Source organism: Dreissena polymorpha, chromosome 5 (genome assembly GCF_020536995.1).
Source record: "Dreissena polymorpha isolate Duluth1 chromosome 5, UMN_Dpol_1.0, whole genome shotgun sequence".
Classification (NCBI taxonomy): Eukaryota; Metazoa; Mollusca; class Bivalvia; order Myida; family Dreissenidae; genus Dreissena; species Dreissena polymorpha.
Genome location: NC_068359.1, coordinates 47,346,322 through 47,365,268, shown reverse-complemented (window position 1 = coordinate 47,365,268; position 18,947 = coordinate 47,346,322). Strand labels below are relative to the sequence as shown.

At 34.3% G+C, this 18,947-nt stretch overlaps 2 protein-coding genes across 3 annotated transcripts in view; both read right to left on the bottom strand.

Moving 5' to 3' along the window:
• Positions 1 to 324: 324 nt before the first annotated feature.
• Positions 325 to 5,184, bottom strand: LOC127831201 (CUB and sushi domain-containing protein 3-like). Its single transcript, XM_052356192.1, has 4 exons — positions 5,065 to 5,184; positions 4,082 to 4,182; positions 3,471 to 3,585; positions 325 to 428 (listed from the first exon to the last, which is right to left on the bottom strand). Exons 1-4 carry the CDS (start codon positions 5,069 to 5,071, stop codon positions 325 to 327), a joined length of 327 nt encoding a protein of 108 aa, XP_052212152.1. The 5' UTR covers positions 5,072 to 5,184.
• A 12,123-nt stretch (positions 5,185 to 17,307) lies between these two features.
• Positions 17,308 to 18,947, bottom strand: part of LOC127832239 (uncharacterized) — a 45,848-nt gene continuing 44,208 nt past the window's right edge. For both annotated transcript variants that reach the window (XM_052357545.1, XM_052357546.1), the window contains one exon: positions 17,308 to 18,042. In XM_052357545.1, the coding sequence (XP_052213505.1) occupies positions 17,905 to 18,042 (138 nt within the window). In that variant the 3' untranslated portion in view covers positions 17,308 to 17,904. The remainder of the gene's footprint in view (positions 18,043 to 18,947) is intronic.

Genomic DNA, 18,947 nt, shown 5'->3' with positions numbered 1-18,947 from the left:
AATGAACCCCGACCGAAACATCTGCAAATGAAAATTATTTTCTGGTTGTGATTGGATTTGCACATACATATTAACTATTGATTTTTCGGTTAGATTCTGCCAACGTACTTCAAAGAGAACTGCGTCAGATTATTTGTTTGTGATATTCTGCACTTGTCGTTTTTAAAAATATAATTGTATCGCTATGTTTTTTTGGGGGGAATCATATGTCTGACAGTCTATCAGGATCATTTAAGTGGTCTTATATAAGCGTCGATTTTACTTTATCAGTTCTAGCTTTGTGTGTTGAAAAAAACCTATATCCAATGAAAAATAAAACAACATCTACCCTAGGCATTGAAGGCACCAGGCAAACACACACGCGAGTAGCAGAAGGATAAGGAGTCCAGCTATCACCCCGAAAATCCATAACAGCCAATTTGGAATATCTGAAATAGTTATAGTATATATATATTTTTATATATAAATATATATATAAAGACGAATCATGACGGAAATAAAATGAGTGTTGTTACCAACCTGTCAAAGAAGACATTAACTGATGCTCAGATATCCCTGCTGTCGAAAGGACTGAAGTTCATACCGACTAGAAACACAATAGACAAAGGAAAATTACTTACAGACTTGTCAGCGTGGGAACGCCGTATGCGCTTAAGAGAATATTTCTATGCAGAAGACGCTGAACATAGAACCAGGGAAGATGAGCATCAATACAAAAATAAGGCCTCGACGTGGACTCCAAAGGCTGGCCGCGACAAATGGCTGGACACATATATACAAGCGGTCAAAGACGACATCATTTGCGGATTAAAACGAAAATTTAAATATAATCTGAGCAAATCGAAAGAACAGGCAATCAAAGAATTACTCAACGACGACGACATCGTTATTCGGCCTGCCGACAAGGGATCGGGGATAGTGATAATGGACAGAGAAGACTATGTCAAAAAGCTGAAGTGTGAAATGTCGGACAGTGACACATACGTCGACGTGACAGATGATAAAACAAGAATGGTGGAAAACAAAGTGAAAAAAGTGGCCGATACTCTTTACAAGAAAGGGTCGATCGACAGTGACCTTAAAAGGTATCTCATTAGCAGCGGTGGAACTTCCGGTAAGCTTCAGGGCAACCCGAAGCTTCATAAACCTGGGATGCATCTCCGCACTATTGTAAACGGCCGTAATCACCCGACAGAGAAGATGGCGGAAATAGTGGAAAATGAACTGCGCGATCATGTGACGTCACTTCCGTCGAATGTGGGAGACACAACCGACTTTCTAAACAAAATAGCACAGATACAGCAGCCGTTACCAGACGGTACCATCATATTTTGTTTGGATGTGAAGGCTCTTTACCCCAGCGTACCAAGAGAAGAAGCCCTTGCTGCAGTAACTGAAGCTCTCAATCGGCGAGTGCAACTGGAAGTACCAACCAACGACATGATCATAATGATGGACACTGTCCTAAATAACAACACCATTTCATTCAATGGAGACAACTACATGCAAACTGAAGGAACTGCCATAGGATCGCACTTAGGTATGAACTATGCGTCGACCTACATGGGAGCCTGGGAGGAAGAATTATTTTCGAAATCAAATAAACATCCAATAGCTTACTTCCGGTTCGTTGATGATGCTTGGGGCTTGTTGACACATGGTTTGGAGGCACTAAAGACATTCTATGCGTTTGCAAATAAAATCCATCCACGAATACAGCTCGAGCTCCGCTTCTCCACAGAGCAGCTCGAATTCCTAGACACTATGACGTCAATTCGAACAGGAGGGCTGTTTTCAGACTTATACACCAAACCAACAGATAGGCACCTCTACCTGCACAAGGACTCGTCCCATACCGAGTCTACGAAGAAGGCCATTCCGTACGGCTTAGGTGTGAGGCTGAAACGAATATGTTCGGAAGAGACGGACTACAAAAAACACAGAGATGAGATCAAAGAACAACTACTGAAGCGAGGATACAATGGCCAATTCGTTGAGACAGAACTGAAGAAAGTTGATAGCAAGAAGCGAGATCTGCTGCGTAAAAATGTGTCTTCAAAAAGTACTTCCAGGGTACCGCTCGTTATCACTTTCTCCAGAGCGCTACCAAATGTCGGCCATATCCTCCGGAAACACCTGCCCACACTCCACACTTCCGATCGAATGAAAAACGTATTTCCTGAACCCCCGTTAGCAGCATTCAGAAGAGACTGCAACCTTGAAGACATATTGGTTCATAAAAAACGAAACCGAATGTTTTTTCCGGGTTCCAAACAGGAGCAGACCATGTGGGGCGCAGAGGTGCGCAATCTGTCTGTACATGATGTAGGCCGAAAAGTTCAGCGATACCACCGGCAAAAGCTACAATGTGCGGAACGAGGTCACCTGCAAATCCACCAATGTAGTCTACGCTGTACACTGCGAACGATGTAAGACCTTTGTATACGTAGGGGAAACGGGAGATACCCTGTACCAGCGACATCTCCTTAACCTGTCCCGGATACGGACTCGACACAATGACCCGGTTGCCGAGCACTTTTACACAAACGGCCACAGCGTCGCGGACTTCCGGATCATGGGACTCGAAAAATTAAATGGATCGGACGAGTACCGGAAGACCATCGAACAACCGTGGAAGCGTAAACTGAGGACGTTCAAACCATATGGACTAAACACAAAGGACTAATAAAAATGGCGCGCAATGTAACGTTCAATAAAATAACGTCAATCCGCTAAACATGATATGCTTCACAAATAAATGCCGCTGAAGAAGACCGAGAGGTCGACAGCTACGGCAAATTTAATCAAAGCGTTATGTGTCATATATATATATATATATATATATATATATATATATATATATATATATATATATATATATATATATATATATATATATATATATATATATATATATATATATATATATATATATATATATTTATTTATATATATATATATATATATGACACATTCACAACTATTAACGAACGATTTTCTTTGCTTAATTTTCTTATATGGAAATCCCAGACACATGTGGTTGTGGTGGATGGTCGCTTTGTCGGACAGGTGGGGTTTCCTCTGGATTATCCGGCTGCCCTCCCCCCCCCCCCCCACCACACACACACACACAGCACAAGACCACACCAAAACAAAAAATATATATTTCAGTAAAAAAGCAAATAGCTGGAAACTGAAGCCGATATTAAAAAATAGGTCGGTTGATAAAAAAGAATTGTCAATGGTTTCTTTTACACGAATGATTATACATGCTTAAAGACATATCGTCTTATTGTTTTTAAAATGGTTTCTTATACATATTATACATGCGGACAGACCTATCGCCTTATTGTTTTTTTAATCGTTTCTTATACATGAAGTGTTATACATGCAATACATATATTACATACATATCGTCGTATTGTGTTTTTAATATTTTCTTATACATGAATACATGCGAAGGAACCTACCCTGGTGGTTGTCTGTGATGTAGTTGTAGACCTGGTTGAAGTCTTGTTTAGAGCACGCTGGCAGATCCACGCTCCAAGTTCCATTCATGCACTCTATGTACGCCGGGCCGGACATCTGTTGAAGTAAAATTATGCATGTGCGTACAATTTTGAGCCAGATTATATACTTTCGACTTTTATGGTAATTTGCATTTAAAGGAAGTCTATTTTAAGCAAAAATCCAGTTAAGGCGGAAAGTATCGTCCTACATTAGGCTTGCGGAATGCATAAAATAAGATGGTACACAAATATTTTGTTTCATGCAACAGCCAGACTTGTACCGGTATTTTGGGAAATACAAACAAATACTTAAACCGCCTTATACTAAGCAATCCCGTAATGTAACGGATCAACTTTAATTCAAATCGCGCAATACTACTTGATTGCATACATATACATGTTGGTTATTTTAGTTGAGCCAGCCATGAATAAATGCGATCTTTGAATCTTATGATGTATATTATGATTTTAGTTCAAGGAGCAAAAACTTATTTTTATCATATTAAATCTTAGGATTATCTGATGATATGTCTGATCTATCTTATTATGTTGACATGATAAGCTCAGCTTACCACGTATCCACTGGTGCACGTATATACGGCATATGAACCGTTCGTGTAGGGGCCAGATGTGAGCACCGAGCCGCCTGTTATAGCGGATGGTGTACCGCAATCTGCTAGGCGACAAGAATGAACGCACTTAAATAAATAGTAGGATACAAATTACTTTGAAGAAATAATATTTAAGAAAGGCTGCACGAAAAATCATTTTCCCAAGAAGAGCACAAACACAAACACTCGTTCAAATAATTGGACAAATATAGAGACAATCACGCGGACATTAATACATTTATGGATTAAACGTGCAATTACAAATAATATATTAAACAATTCTAAATGTTTTCCTTCTTTTTTCTCAAAAATCATTTAAATTCTTAACGCCTTTTATATTTGAGCGTTTGTTTCGTCCTGAAATTTCAAGTGGCGTATCGGATATGAAAATACTTTTTGTCCATGCACCGAGCTTCAGATATCATGTGTTTGTTTTGTTTTTCATTATCTAGAAATTATCATACAGATAATCATCATGCAATATTACAGTGTTCGATATTTCAAATCCTTAATTACATAATTTGTTTTGACATTTATCAGAACAACAATTGTAGCATATGTTTCAAACAATTCATTTGAATTAATGAACTTAATATCTGTAACACAAGATTGATCACATTCCATCGCACTAATATTCTAACGGCAAAATGTATGAATACCGTTTTACATAATATTTTACGGGTCAAATTTTGTGGTAACACCCGTAAAATTGTTGATAACACAGTTTTAATTGAAATTCATGAGTCTCGTGTAAAACTTCAATCGCTATATTTCCAATGTCTACCTTAAATTTTCTTAACATTATTCCAGTTGGTTTTGTCTTGAATATTTCAAATACGTGCACGTCTTTAATAAAATAAAAGAACATTTGCCAAGCTATGTCTATGTAGACCAATGTCTACACACAAACATGAAGAAAGTTCATTTATGTTTAGTCCACTTACCCGCCATATTTTATCCAATAATGTTCGGTATTAAATCCTGTTTAAAAGTGCAGTCATATAAAAGTGAGTTTTAGTTTGAGTTTTGTCCCGAGGTTCCTTATAATCCTAGCAATGGTTGCTTCCTCTGTCGGGTGGTCAACACTCTTCTTATCTATAAAGATATAAAAATCACCTGATCAGTATCTGGTATCGGAAATGGCACTTTTATGACACAAAAGGCCGCTCCAGCGAATTGCGAATGATTTGCGTCTATGAGCATGTTGATTTATGTGAAAGGTGATAAACAGGTTGAAGCTGTTAAATAGTAATTAAGAATAGTTAAATCATAGTTAAATCATAGACAGATATATATTTAAATTCAATTGAAATGTTCTTACGTTTTTGTAAGGTTAGTGTCTATATTTGCATTATATTTAGATACGAAAACATGATTGTGCAAAATATAAAACTATGACAAATTCAAAGTACGTACTTCCGATCCGAAAGCCTACATATTTGGGCGTTTATCCTAATTGCAATCGGTGATAGTTGTATGATTCAGACTTAAATAAAGGTTTAATAAAAAAAGGTTTTTGTTTTAAACAATTAGATTATACAGATTGATAAGCAGGGCCAAAGGTTACTAAAACCTCATAGAGACCACTTACGGGAATGTTCACAAATGATAGTATAGTAAAGTATAGTAAAGTATAGTAAAGTATAGTAAAGTATAGTAAAGTATAGTGAAGTATAGTAGAGTATAGTAGAGTAAAGTAGAGTAGAGTAGAGTAGAGTAGAGTAGAGTAGAGTAGAGTAGAGTAGAGTAGAGTAGAGTAGAGTAGAGTAGAGTAGAGTAGAGTAGAGTAGAGTAGAGTAGAGTAGAGTAGAGTAGAGTAGAGCAGAGCAGCGTACAGTACAGTACAGTACAGTACAGTACAGTACAGTACAGTACAGTACAGTACAGTACAGTACAGTACAGTACAGTACAGTACAGTACAGTACAGTACAGTACAGTACAGTACAATACAGTACAGTACAGTATAGTATAGAACATTATAGAAAATGCTAATATATTGCATTATATTATATTATAGTATATTATAGTAAATTGTATTTAGTATATAATATAAAAGTTATGTTTTACTAGGATGCAATAGCTGATTACTGTTGCATTTATTAATTTGTAATTCATAAAAGAGAGGCAAAATCATAGATATTTATAAAAAATCCAATTCCACGATTAAAACCAAAATAAAGCCAACCAAACACGTTCCGAATCGAATAAAACACGTTCACAAAATATAAGATTCGCAATGATAGTCTTTATTGTATTCTTTATCAGGCAAAACAGACGACATTCACACGAACGGTGCGATAAGATAAATATATCGAAGAGATTTTAGTGTAAAAGACTGCAATTATTGTCAAGCAGTTTATAATGCGTTGTTAATAGGTTTTTAAAATGTTATCAAACTGAATTTACCACAAATAAGGAGTCAAATTGACCTGTATAAATACCTCAATCAACTATCAAATACTGACAAACTCTTCATATCTGATGATTAAGCTTTACTTTCGATAAATAAATGTCAAACGAGTAAATAAGTGTTTATTAGTCGCGATTGCTAATATGGTCCGATTAAAGTCGAAGATATTAATAAAAAGTCAGTGAACAAGAAACCCCATTCTACCACTTAGCATGTGTTATTTTTCACATGAAACATTAAAACTCTGTTGTGGAAATCTTATCACAACAAATATACAGTTTTAATCAAATTTCAATGTGTTTGCATATGATTAAGATAGCGTTATTATAGAAGAAAAAACTACTAAGGACAATTTTTTTAATTTCCATTAGCAGAAAATCAGATAAGCAATGTCATATCCATTCATAACTATTTGATTTCTTTTTTAAATTACAATTTATTAATTATGTTATATTAAGTACTTGCCATGAGTTACGTTTTCTAATGCTTTCTTTTTATCTTTAAAAATCTCTTGGTCGTTATATATAGCTTGTTGCGCCTATTTCAGTGAAGTCTATAAGTCCAACCGCTGGTTAAAATAAGTTACGACTGATGTGTTTAACTGCGAAAAATATTTGCAATTACTTATCTAATAAAGCTTTATAAGGTAAACATTGAACAACAAAAATCTGACACGTGCGCAATACGTTGTGAAATGGTAGATTATTATACTAATTATATTTTGCCTTTCGCTGTATAAACAATTATCAGCCTTGAGGATTTGAGGAATATACGAGAAACTTGCAGTGCAAAATCTGAAAAGTAGGTAAGCGTAGGCCCAACAAAATGGTCGATAAAAACGCAATGTCCTTGTCAATATTGCCGACTAAGTGGATATACTTGTAGAGTCCGCTTGTGGAAATCTCAATATAGCTGTCACAAAGATCGATTGTGCGCTTGCATGCGTGCATCCTTCCGTCTGATTTTTGCGGACAGTAACTTCATCAATAGTCATTCAATTTTGAAATGACTTCCAAAAATGTAAACTTTGATGATACAGCGTGTAACAATTAAAACCCGTTTATCTAGCTCAAGGCCAAGGTTCATCGTAGATGTCCACAGTCAAATTTTGGCACAAAACAGCTTGTCTTTACCGCATCTACATAATTTATCAATTTATCTCTTTTGTGATAATTCAACTCAATTTTATTACTGTGATGTCTCTGATTCTTCAAAAGCGATGATGTTTTATCGTATTTAAGTACCCGGTTAATACGGTATACAGATTAAAAAACGGAGGGTAAACATCTGTGGCTTTGCGTACATGAAACTCATTAGTGTGGGTCTTGTCGATTTTACCTTTACGTTAACACTACCATTATTATTCGACCTGAAAATATATCGAACAAAATACTTCATTAATATGAATACACTGGAATATGATACAAATTTCAAAATTTGAGGATATCGTGCGCCTAAATTAAATTGTTTGGTAAAGACATCTACCAATGTATTATTAGACGAAGCTTTGGTTAAAACTAATATTTCGTTAAATAAAGTTAACCCATAAATATCAATGCTCCTTATAGCAAAAGCCAAAATTTCAACGCTAGAAGTGTTATGGTAACATAAATTTAACGAACGTGAGATTGGCTTCTGGCAGCGTCGGAAGCACGCCGTAGTTCTCATGAGCTGCCCGAAGCAAATCTCGCGTTCGCTCGTAAATGTTCGGATTTCGTCCTGGAAATTAACATGGAATATATTGTAACACAAAAAATAAAAACGAGCATTTTTTATTTCGTCAAATCTATGTTGGGCTTTAAACAATTGTAATGCTGTTGAGAGGACACGTTGCGCGTTCCCAATACTCAAGGGTCAAGGTCATTCATATTGTTCAATAATTACAAAATAAATGTCATTCATGACAATTGGCTCGTCTCAATTCCAAAACGTATTAAGTCAATGAAATTGAACATCTGCATTTATCAAAAAATTAAATGCGGTAAGTGCGCTATTTTATTGCTCGTAAATGAATTAGCAATTCATTCTCTTTTTCCATGCGTGCACAGTGCGAAATTAAATTGAATTTCATGAATGTATAATGATGTCGAATAATCTAACATGTTTCGTACGCTTAGTGAGTTATACAATTCACAGTCAAAAGGAAAACTATTGCACAATTTTGCGCAAAATAATTATGATTTGTATTGAAATTTCAATTGTCGGTGTATTTCTATTTACAAACGTGTGCATATGAAACGAACACATACTTTAGTTATTTAAGTTCTTTGCAGTAACTGGTCTAACACACTGATGTTTGTATCAAAAGGACTTTTCACAGTTTTGCACAATGACAATATAAAAATAAATTGTACAAATGTTTATTAAAAATGTAAGATTTAAATTTAAACAAACACATTAAAACTCCTGACTTAGAAAACGTGTTTAAAATATGTTTTCGTTTATTGATAATCATCAATAGAAAAATATTTTTTTAAAGCGTTCGGCGAAAACTTACCGACATATTGATTTTACTACTTTAAACTATTTCAAAATTTTGCGCGGTGTAGTGGTAGCCAGGTAAAATTTTCCTCTAGAGGTCCCGGCTTTGATCCCCAGGGCAGCTACATTATTTTTTTATATTTTCCCTTGTTATTATAATTTCTAAGACTATTCTAAATGTACACAAATTAATGAAATGTACTTAATGGAATGCTCGATTTTATAAAATGTACATTTACAAAAGAATCCTATTATGTATGTACATTTTATTCCGGTTATGCAAATTTAAGCCATTCGCGTTACACAGGCTTAAAATTATTGTATATCTATTTGCGCTGACATATGTTTAGTTTTGGTAAATTATTTGCACGAAACATGTTCGTTGAAGAAATTCTATTCTGATTCAGTGTGTACATTATTCGTTTCTTAAGGCAAATGCGACAAAATAGAACAATCGTAAAGCTATTATATTGTCAATAAAAATTGCTCACGCTATTGCTTTAAAATGAAGCGTATGACAGAATGTCGACGACTATGGTTTTTTTTCATTACAGCTTAGCAAACAATCATAAGTTGATGCATGACAAAATTGTGATTAAAAAACTAAAAGTATGTTCACATCTAAAGGGAAACATCGAGGAAGACACGGCCGTACCTTCCTAATAGTTGTATTAACTTTGATAAGCAAATAAGTTGAATTTCATTTTGACAAATGTTAACGGAACTATTTAAGTCGATTACCATAAACACTTAAGGCAGACAAAACCATCAAATTATTCCATTCCTAGATCGTTGCGCTGTTTTATGGCAACAGATAACTCTTTTTGTGTGACAATTGAACTTGCTTGCCATGTCATATCACATCTTGTTAGAAACTGTATAATATGTGGTATTTTTAAGTCTTTAGCAGCCAACTACAACCCATGAATGTGACAAGAACTGTGGTATTTGGCGTATTTGAAGATGTGTCAAAATAGAAAAAAGCAAGCATTGGAATTTCAGTTATTGACACGTCGAAACGCCACATGAATTTAAAAAACAAAAACGGCGCTGTTATAAACGACACAGTGTTACTGGAAAATGTTCATAATTTGTCGAGGATAGTTTTGTGATATGAATCGTCTTGTTCCTTACTATATTCGTTTATCTAGTTTTGCATTATAACCGGACCAAAAACAGAATGCTACAATAATTTGAGATTTGTTTTTAAAAAAAACACAATCTAACCAAACAAACATTATATTTTTGCTCAAGTATACATAATTCACGTCAATAATGTTTCCATGTTATAAAGTACAAGTAAATCCATCATTTAATTGATTAAACAACATGCAATCGATTTCTTATTACCGATGTGATGGTATTTATCGGTTTGTAGTATAATCAACTATGGACGTAATGTCCACCCGTCTTTTTATATTGTCACATGACAATTTCATATTGCTTTATGAACATTTATATTGCTTATGACAACTTCATTTTGACACTTTCAATTGCATTTTGGTATATGTCAAATGCTTTTTTGTGCTATTTGTTGCCAACAAACTGTAACTTCCGTGCGCCTTTGTGCTTCTTTGCATCACTTGGTTGCATATACTACAAACATCATTTAATTTGTCGTTTCTTTATAATTGTTAATCAAATATTCTCTTGCGTGTAAATGAAAATACCATTATGTACCATCTTTATTGAAGTTAATATCGCTTTATCGGCCGTAAATTACAACTTAACAATAGTAATTACATTAGCATGGCACTATAAGTTACACTATCTAATCAGCAAGACGCAAGCGATAAGCACTAAGCATGTTGAACGGCATGACACAACTTAATGATAATCAAATGCGACATGACAATTTGTACTCTGCAATTCATATATAACGGAGAACCAGAGCAATCGGGATTATAAATGTCCAAAATATTTCGAAAAAGCCATTCCTGTGCGAGCCAGTAAAACGCCAGAAGCAGGCTTCAATGCACATTAATATGTCAGTACTTTCGTCTGTCTGCCTTTGCTTGTCAGTCACACATTATTAACACAGATGAGCGAATTGGAATCGCCGATCGATATTGTGTTGACTTTACGCAGTTAAATGATTTCTGAGATTGATTAAGAAATGAAAATGAAGTGTTCAGTGCATCATGACGGTGTGCGCACTAATTGCAGAGACTTACTGTAAACTAACCTCAATCACTGCAGATCCAGCGCACGTTTGAATACCAACAGACCGACGCTGTGGCAATAAACCATGCGATGGTCGTTAGTCAAACGTACGTGACCAACACACACATGGAAAGATAAACAAAAGGGTTACCGAAAAAAGCCAACAGAGAACCCTAGTTGCCGACAACAATGATATAAACATTTTTTATGCTCCTCAAAATGTGTTCATTAAAACATGTTTGCAGTGGTTTGTACACACGAATCTCTCCTCGGTTGAATGCCTACTTACTGAGCATGTGAGTTTGTTTGGTGGTCACCATACCGAAAGTGTGGTTTTCTTCCGGGTTTCTCCCCACCCCACACGCAAACACGCCACATGACCACATGAAAACAGAACATATTCAAGTCAATATGATAAGCTAAAAATAGGAGCTTTAATTCATAACCATCCCAACTTTCGTGAGTCAAGTTACTTAATAAGGTCGTGCTGGGACAAAATCCGGATCCTCACATATTGTAGCCTCAAGCGCTGAAGTACCTCATACAAGTTGAAATACGCACAAGTCCGTTCGCTTTCTGATCTGGTATTTTACTCACCAACAGTTTTCCAGATGCAATCAATGTTTCATAATGAACGCACATAAAACACACATACAAGAACTTACACGGCACAGTCGTGCACACAAATATAAATGCATATATACACGCGCACGCACAAATGTATGTATGCGAGTATCGCACACTTAACGCGTGGTCGTAGTCAAATTGTTCCTATGTTTTGCAAGTTGCAAATAAATTAATCATATTATCTATTTTACACGAATAAATCTCTTTAAAGAGGATAAAATCAGCAAAACTAGCTCGGATGCATATATTATTGTTTCGACAAAAGTAGTCTACACCCAGGAAATTATTGTACACTTACACTCCATGTATAATAAATCAAGTTAAAAAGTATAATCTGTATTGGTTCTCTGTAATGTAATAAAGCAATTTATGCATAGAAAGATTAATAAAGAAATAGAAGATAGCCATATGAACAATTTAACAGAAATGATGCATTTGTCTTTTACTCGCAATAATATAAGATTCACATACATCGAGTAAACATTATAAGGAACTATGCAAGCAATATTGATCTAACTGATGGAAAAAAGGCATAAAGATGGAATGAAAAAGAAGTTATTTTTTAACAAATGCAACAAAGCCAAATGCAATTGTAATTTAGCAGCATGCATGCAATAGCGGATATTCCCTTCAATATTCAACTAGTTGATATTTCGGTTTGATAGTATTCAGTTCAACATACTTTCCGCATGCTGGATTTTATTTGGATTTTGTTCTCCACATATTCTAACTTCAGGCTTTAAATGTGATCCGTCCGTATTTCATTTAATCTAACAAAACATTTTGTGGATTTAACGACACACGAAAAATGAAAATTTAACTTTTAAAAAGTTAATAAATTGATTAAATAATAATAATAAATTTAAAAAATGTATTTGTTTAAAAAGCTTTTAACATTGTCATAAAGTAATGTGTTTATGTATGAGATCAGATATTACGCGTTTTATATCTAATATATATTGTTACAGTTCAGTTTAAAACTTAATCATGTGACGGTGCGGAAGGCAATCTGTCTGTTTACTGCATGCAAATTCTATTAATAAGTAGCAAGTTATCAATTATTCACACTTAGTAGAAAATTCAATTTATCACAAATTTATTTTATTAAAATGTATGCATTAATGCATTAAGGAAATTATGATCACGAATGCACAAATTATGTTTTGCATCAATAATGGGCGGTCGGGCATGTTATTAATCTTGTACGTATGTTGTTTATTTATTCGCCAATTCGCATGATGTATGCATGTATTGGTCCTTTATGAATCAACTATACAAAACTTAAGTTCATTGTTTGGCAACATCAAACAGTATATGGACATAATATTAACTGATTTGTTATTGATTAAAATGCTAACACAAACAGAATAATCGCAACATCAAAAGCTCAACACAGTTGAAGCAACAATGGTTTGCTATTGAAAGTACATTTGTACTTTCATCTTGTACAATTGCGCAATAATGGAAGAATTGATGATTGATGATCACATACAACATTAATTAGCAAGTGCGTTAATAAAAATGCTTAACTGCATAGAGAGCGTAATGACGTCATCGTTTGTCAATAAAATCAAAGAAGGATTAGCATGGGTTTCGTGAAGCCATTTTTGTCGATGTGTTTACGTGAATGTCGTAACGTTTATTCTAGGCATTGCAGTTTTGACATTATTGTGTGCTCGTATTTTTATTGCGCACTTCATGAGCATACAAATATGGTCGGGTTTCACAGCAGAAATTTTACACTTCGTGCTATTCGTATGAGGTGTAACCTAAAACAACATTGACACTATTATAATGGTTCAAGTTATAAATCACATTTTGCAGTCCATGTTGAAATCAATGACAGGATAAACTTCGTCTTCAGTCTGTGTATTAATTATGTTCGATTGACGTTTTTAAATTTGAGTACTTTAATGGCTAATAGCTACCATAATATTAAAAGGAGACGATATTTTCCGAAATGTTGTTCTTTATTTGCATGTCTTTAGCAAATTTAAAGAGTTTTATTGAAAGGCAAAAGTCACATATCACCTTTTTATTAAGGCTATTTATCTTTGGAAAAATGCTTATACAATCTCATAGTGAAGAAAACGCATTTTTTAAGTGAAAATAACCAATTATTAATCAAAGATAAGACTTTTATCGCATACTATGTCTCAAAGTAGCAAATCTTTAAGAAAAAGGGTACTTAAGTTTGCGAAATTTCGGTTTCGCAAAGTTTTTCCGGTGGCCGTTTTATGCCCAGAAAAAAATTGGATTTATGTGTAAATTACTTCATTTAGTGCATACTCAATACGAATACATATTTGAGTTTAAAATATAATAATAATAATAATAATAATAAATAATAATACAATAATAATAATAATAATAATAAAGTAATTTTCGTACAGAAAATAATTATGCAATTAAAAACTTGTTTATGCAGCTTTCATTGAATATGATTGCGTGAATCGGAAAAACACACACATAAATGTGTTCATTTTGTAAATTAAATGTAACAATAACATAAAGTTTGATATTTAAAGCACAACAATACAACTTCAAACAAAGAAAGAAACACATTCGAAAAATAGCATCACGATGACGTCGTCATTATAACATACCACGAGATTTCTCGGCACACAAACATGGCGGTTGTCTCTGTCTAAAGAGAATCGGTCGAATTTTATTACGTGTTTTAATTTCCGTAGCGTGTCACAAGGACTTTTTATGGAATATATAAAGGGAGTAACTTTTATTACATGCATACAATGCTTGTGAATTTAAGCAGCATTAAATGCCATGTTTTATTTGTAATTCCCACTGTCGGCGTTTGGGTTTTTGGTGGATCTTAAAATAGCACTGAAGCGAAACCGGATGTTTATAGCAGACGGCTGTTTGTCAAAACTGTCAAATAAATATATTTCATAAACTACAGTAACTTGAGCATTATTCAATTTATGTACATGTAAGTTAAAAAAAGAATATATGTATGATATCAGGAATCAGCAAAGCAACAAAGAATGCACTGTGGGTGTCAGTTGCCGAAAATTTCAATGCCAGAGCAAAATAACAGCTTGACACCAACGTGCGAAAACTTCCTCGATATAAATGTTATCAATTCCTTAATTTTTTTACATACGGAAGTAAACATTACGAATATGTATACTTATAACATTACAATTGACACAATACTAGTAGGTGCAGAACTTTCCGGCCCGAACTATATACATGTAAATTCTTCTGGTTACGTCCCCTCCAACATTAGGTACAGAAATGTCAGTTCGCATACTAATTATGAGTTGAAATATCTAGATCGTTTAATGCAGATAAGAAATAAACATCGTTTTAACGTGGGTCAAATGGCCCTTGTGATTAACGTATTGTAAACCAAGATTAAACATAAACAATTTGATCCGTGAGATGGCAAAGCATCATTCGCACTTACATGCATTACATTTAAACCACCTTTTTTCCACTGGAAAGCGTCAATATGTTAAGAGAAAGCTGTTGAAATGTTAAGGCCCCTTACATATCCAAATGGACATAACACAATATGTACTGATCAATAGGTCAAGCACTTTATATAAACTGCCATTGCCTTTTTAATTCTAGACATTGTTATTTGTTCTTATGCAATTGAGGGTGGGGGTTATTAACACTCTTGTTATTTATTTGTGTATGTAAATGATAAATGTTTGCACATCTGTTATCAGGGGCCGTATCCACAAAGATCCTGACGGAGATTTTTGCCTTAGTTTAAATATTTTCCCCTTAATTTTAGCTATTTTCCCTTAATTTTTAAGATATTCCTAAAGTATTATCCACAAGACAAAATGCCCTTATGTTTTGCCTTAAGTCGGCATTTTCGCCTTAACTTTTAAGGAACCTCCGGAGGACCTTTAAAATTTAAGAAAAAAACTAACGTAGCGTCCATTTTAACGCGGAAACCTGTTTTAAAGCAGAGCAGTTAGAAAATCATCACAATCGGTGGGTGTATCTTATTTCTTTCGATAAATATAGTGCAGTTGATTTAAATAGTATTTTTTTCTACCCGTTTATATTTGCTAGCGAGACAGGAAGTTGCAATGTTTACTTCCGTATGTAAAAAAATTAAGGAATTGATAACATTTATATCGAGGAAGTTTTCGCACGTTGGTGTCAAGCTGTTATTTTGCTTTGGCATTGAAATTTTCGGCAACTGACACCCACAGTGCATTCTTTGTTGCTTTGCTGATTCCTGATATCATACATATATTCTTTTTTTACTTACATGTACATAAATTGAATAATGCTCAAGTTACTGTAGTTTATGAAATATATTTATTTGACAGTTTTGACAAACAGCCGTCTGCTATAAACATCCGGTTTCGCTTCAGTGCTATTTTAAGATCCACCAAAAACCCAAACGCCGACAGTGGGAATTACAAATAAAACATGGCATTTAATGCTGCTTAAATTCACAAGCATTGTATGCATGTAATAAAAGTTACTCCCTTTATATATTCCATAAAAAGTCCTTGTGACACGCTACGGAAATTAAAACACGTAATAAAATTCGACCGATTCTCTTTAGACAGAGACAACCGCCATTTTTGTGTGCCGAGAAATCTCGTGGTATGTTATAATGACGACGTCATCGTGATGCTATTTTTATGTCAGGGAACCCGGGGATGTCCCTGACAACAAACTTAAGTCACTCCTTAGGCGAATTATGTATCACTGAGAGAAAAAAATGCACGAGACAAAAACTTACCTAATATTTTTCCTAAGGAATTTTTAGGATGAATATTTAAGGGAAAATCTTGCCTTAGGTGATTTATCGAACAGTAGTAGATAACTAAGAAAATACCTAAGGATCTTTGTGGATACGGACCCAGATCTAATTGATCGTCGTTATTATTTTTCACTGAAAGGTTTTGATTTGTATAAAAAGTGAATCACCTTATTTATAAGAAATGCCTTTAAACATCTATGCACGCATATACGTTATGCCATCAATTAGAGACTCAAATCGGATTGATTATCATAATTTAAAATGTCTGTAGAGATAAAAAAAATCTTTATGATAATTATGATATCATAAATATTTCGATAAATAAAAAAGTAATTACTTTCACGTCTGATAACGGATTTCTATTTACACGAAGAATTGTTGACATTGGTTTAAACGTTTAAATTTGATATATCTGTCTAGAACGCCTTTGCAATATACTTGTACTTAGATCGATTTCGAATATGCATTGCAGACGTATATATTCGTCATAAAATGAGCATTTTGTAAATAAATTGTGAGTGATTTATCATATCTATTTAATGTAGTTAGTATACAAATATTTCCGTAATTAATTATTGTATGTAAAGAGCATTTGCATTTTAACTAAAATATACCACTCTAGGTTTTTATCGATAGGCACAAATGCAAAATCATTAATATGCTATTAATCAGATATAAAAAAATAACAACAAAAAGTTTTCCGTTTATTATTTTCTTTTCTGTAAGGTAATAACGAATACTGCTTTGACACGCTCCTGACTTCCGTTTAGCCAATTATTGAAGCACTATAAACACAATTGTATGGCGATAGATTTCTTCATCAAAACCAAACTCAAACGGATGCAACTATATTTACTTTTGGTTTGAACTACTACCTTTAAATACCTGCAGCTTAATGCTCAAACACAAGCAATACGAAACGTACGGAAAATATAATAACTTAGTACTAGAAAACATTTCAAAAAGCATTAACAAAGGCATGCATAATAACTACGATTTTCAACGAGGACCGGCTTGATAAATATCCTGTTCGTCTTCATCTGGTGTGTGTTTTTACACTAATAATTCATTGTGTTATAAATATTTTGATCGTAACGAATAGGTCTTGAAAATTGTGCAATTAATGTTGATTTTAATCTTCTCTTCAATATAATTATCAAACACATGAAAAGCATCCGTATTTGGAATGATGAAAACAGCATCTTAAATAGAAGAGAAGTTTTTCGAGATACGTCACTTTCTAAATGATCGGTTGTTTTCGATGCTTTCGTTGACTAAGAGACAGTGCTAGTGTTATCCAATGATTCTCTTGTTTCTCGATACTTTAAGCATCCTGTTTAGTGGCTACTTCGTGCTGGTGTTGATGTTGCGGACGGGGTTGGCATGCGGTTTCCAGACATGGATTTCTTTTGCGGGCAGCTGTCGTTTTTCTACCATCACCTCGTTTACCGCCTGCACGAATGTTGGTCGTGGGGTTGAGACCTTTAAGAACAGAAATCAATTCATTCGACTTAGTTCAATTGATTCAAACCATTTTATCCACTCATTATATACATTTACAAGAAATGTGAATCATGGAATGCCTAAGTTGTAAACTTTAGGTGTTATTCAATAATGGCAATATTGTTATGGGCGCTTTATCGTGTCATTAAGTACTTTAAATGATTACGCCTAGAATGAGGAAATATAATAACCGTACCGTCCGTCTGTATTGGTTGGTTTGGTAGTTGGGTGTTTTTTTATGAGTTTTCGTCCGTTCGTCCTGTGAATATTTTAATATTACTTAGGTTTATTATTATATCCATTCTCCAGACGATGTGTCGCGTGCAAGTCCCATTCTCCACGGCGAAAGGTCAAGGCCACTATACCAGGCCCAATTGCATGAAGTTTGTTTTCCTTTCTGTATCTTTTTAATGCCTGGTCGGATTTTAATGTTACATTGAGGCATCATTACTTATGACCGGACGATTTGATGTATTTACTTTGTATCGCTCTCCGATGAAAGGTCAATGTTACTTTTCAAGATCAAAGGTCATACATTTCCAGGCTGTAACTTGGTAATGCCTGATAAGATTTTTTAATTACATCGGACTTTTATTCAATGTATCGCGCACAATTCTTATGCCCTTTGTTAACGGTCAATGTCATTATTGGGGGTAAAATTTCATGAATGTGTGTTTTCATTTGTTTCTGTTTAATACCTGCGATGTTCTAATATAACTTTTACACAGATAGTTATGCATAGAGACCTTATGTCGCCGCAAACAACGCTCATTGCACCTCACGGTTAAATGTCAACTGGGTGAAAGGTCCTTATTAAACGACATTCATGTCTGCAACTTTTAAAGAATGGGACGATTTTAAGGTTTCGCAAACGAACGCGTAAC

Bases quoted from the DNA above. Each gene is read 5' to 3' on its own strand.
- LOC127831201 (XM_052356192.1), bottom strand. The intron at 3,586-4,081 runs GTAAGCTGAGCT...TTACTTCAACAG, and splicing joins CGTGCACCAGTGGATACGTG to ATGTCCGGCCCGGCGTACAT. The intron at 429-3,470 runs GTAGGTTCCTTC...TAACTATTTCAG, and splicing joins CATCACAGACAACCACCAGG to ATATTCCAAATTGGCTGTTA.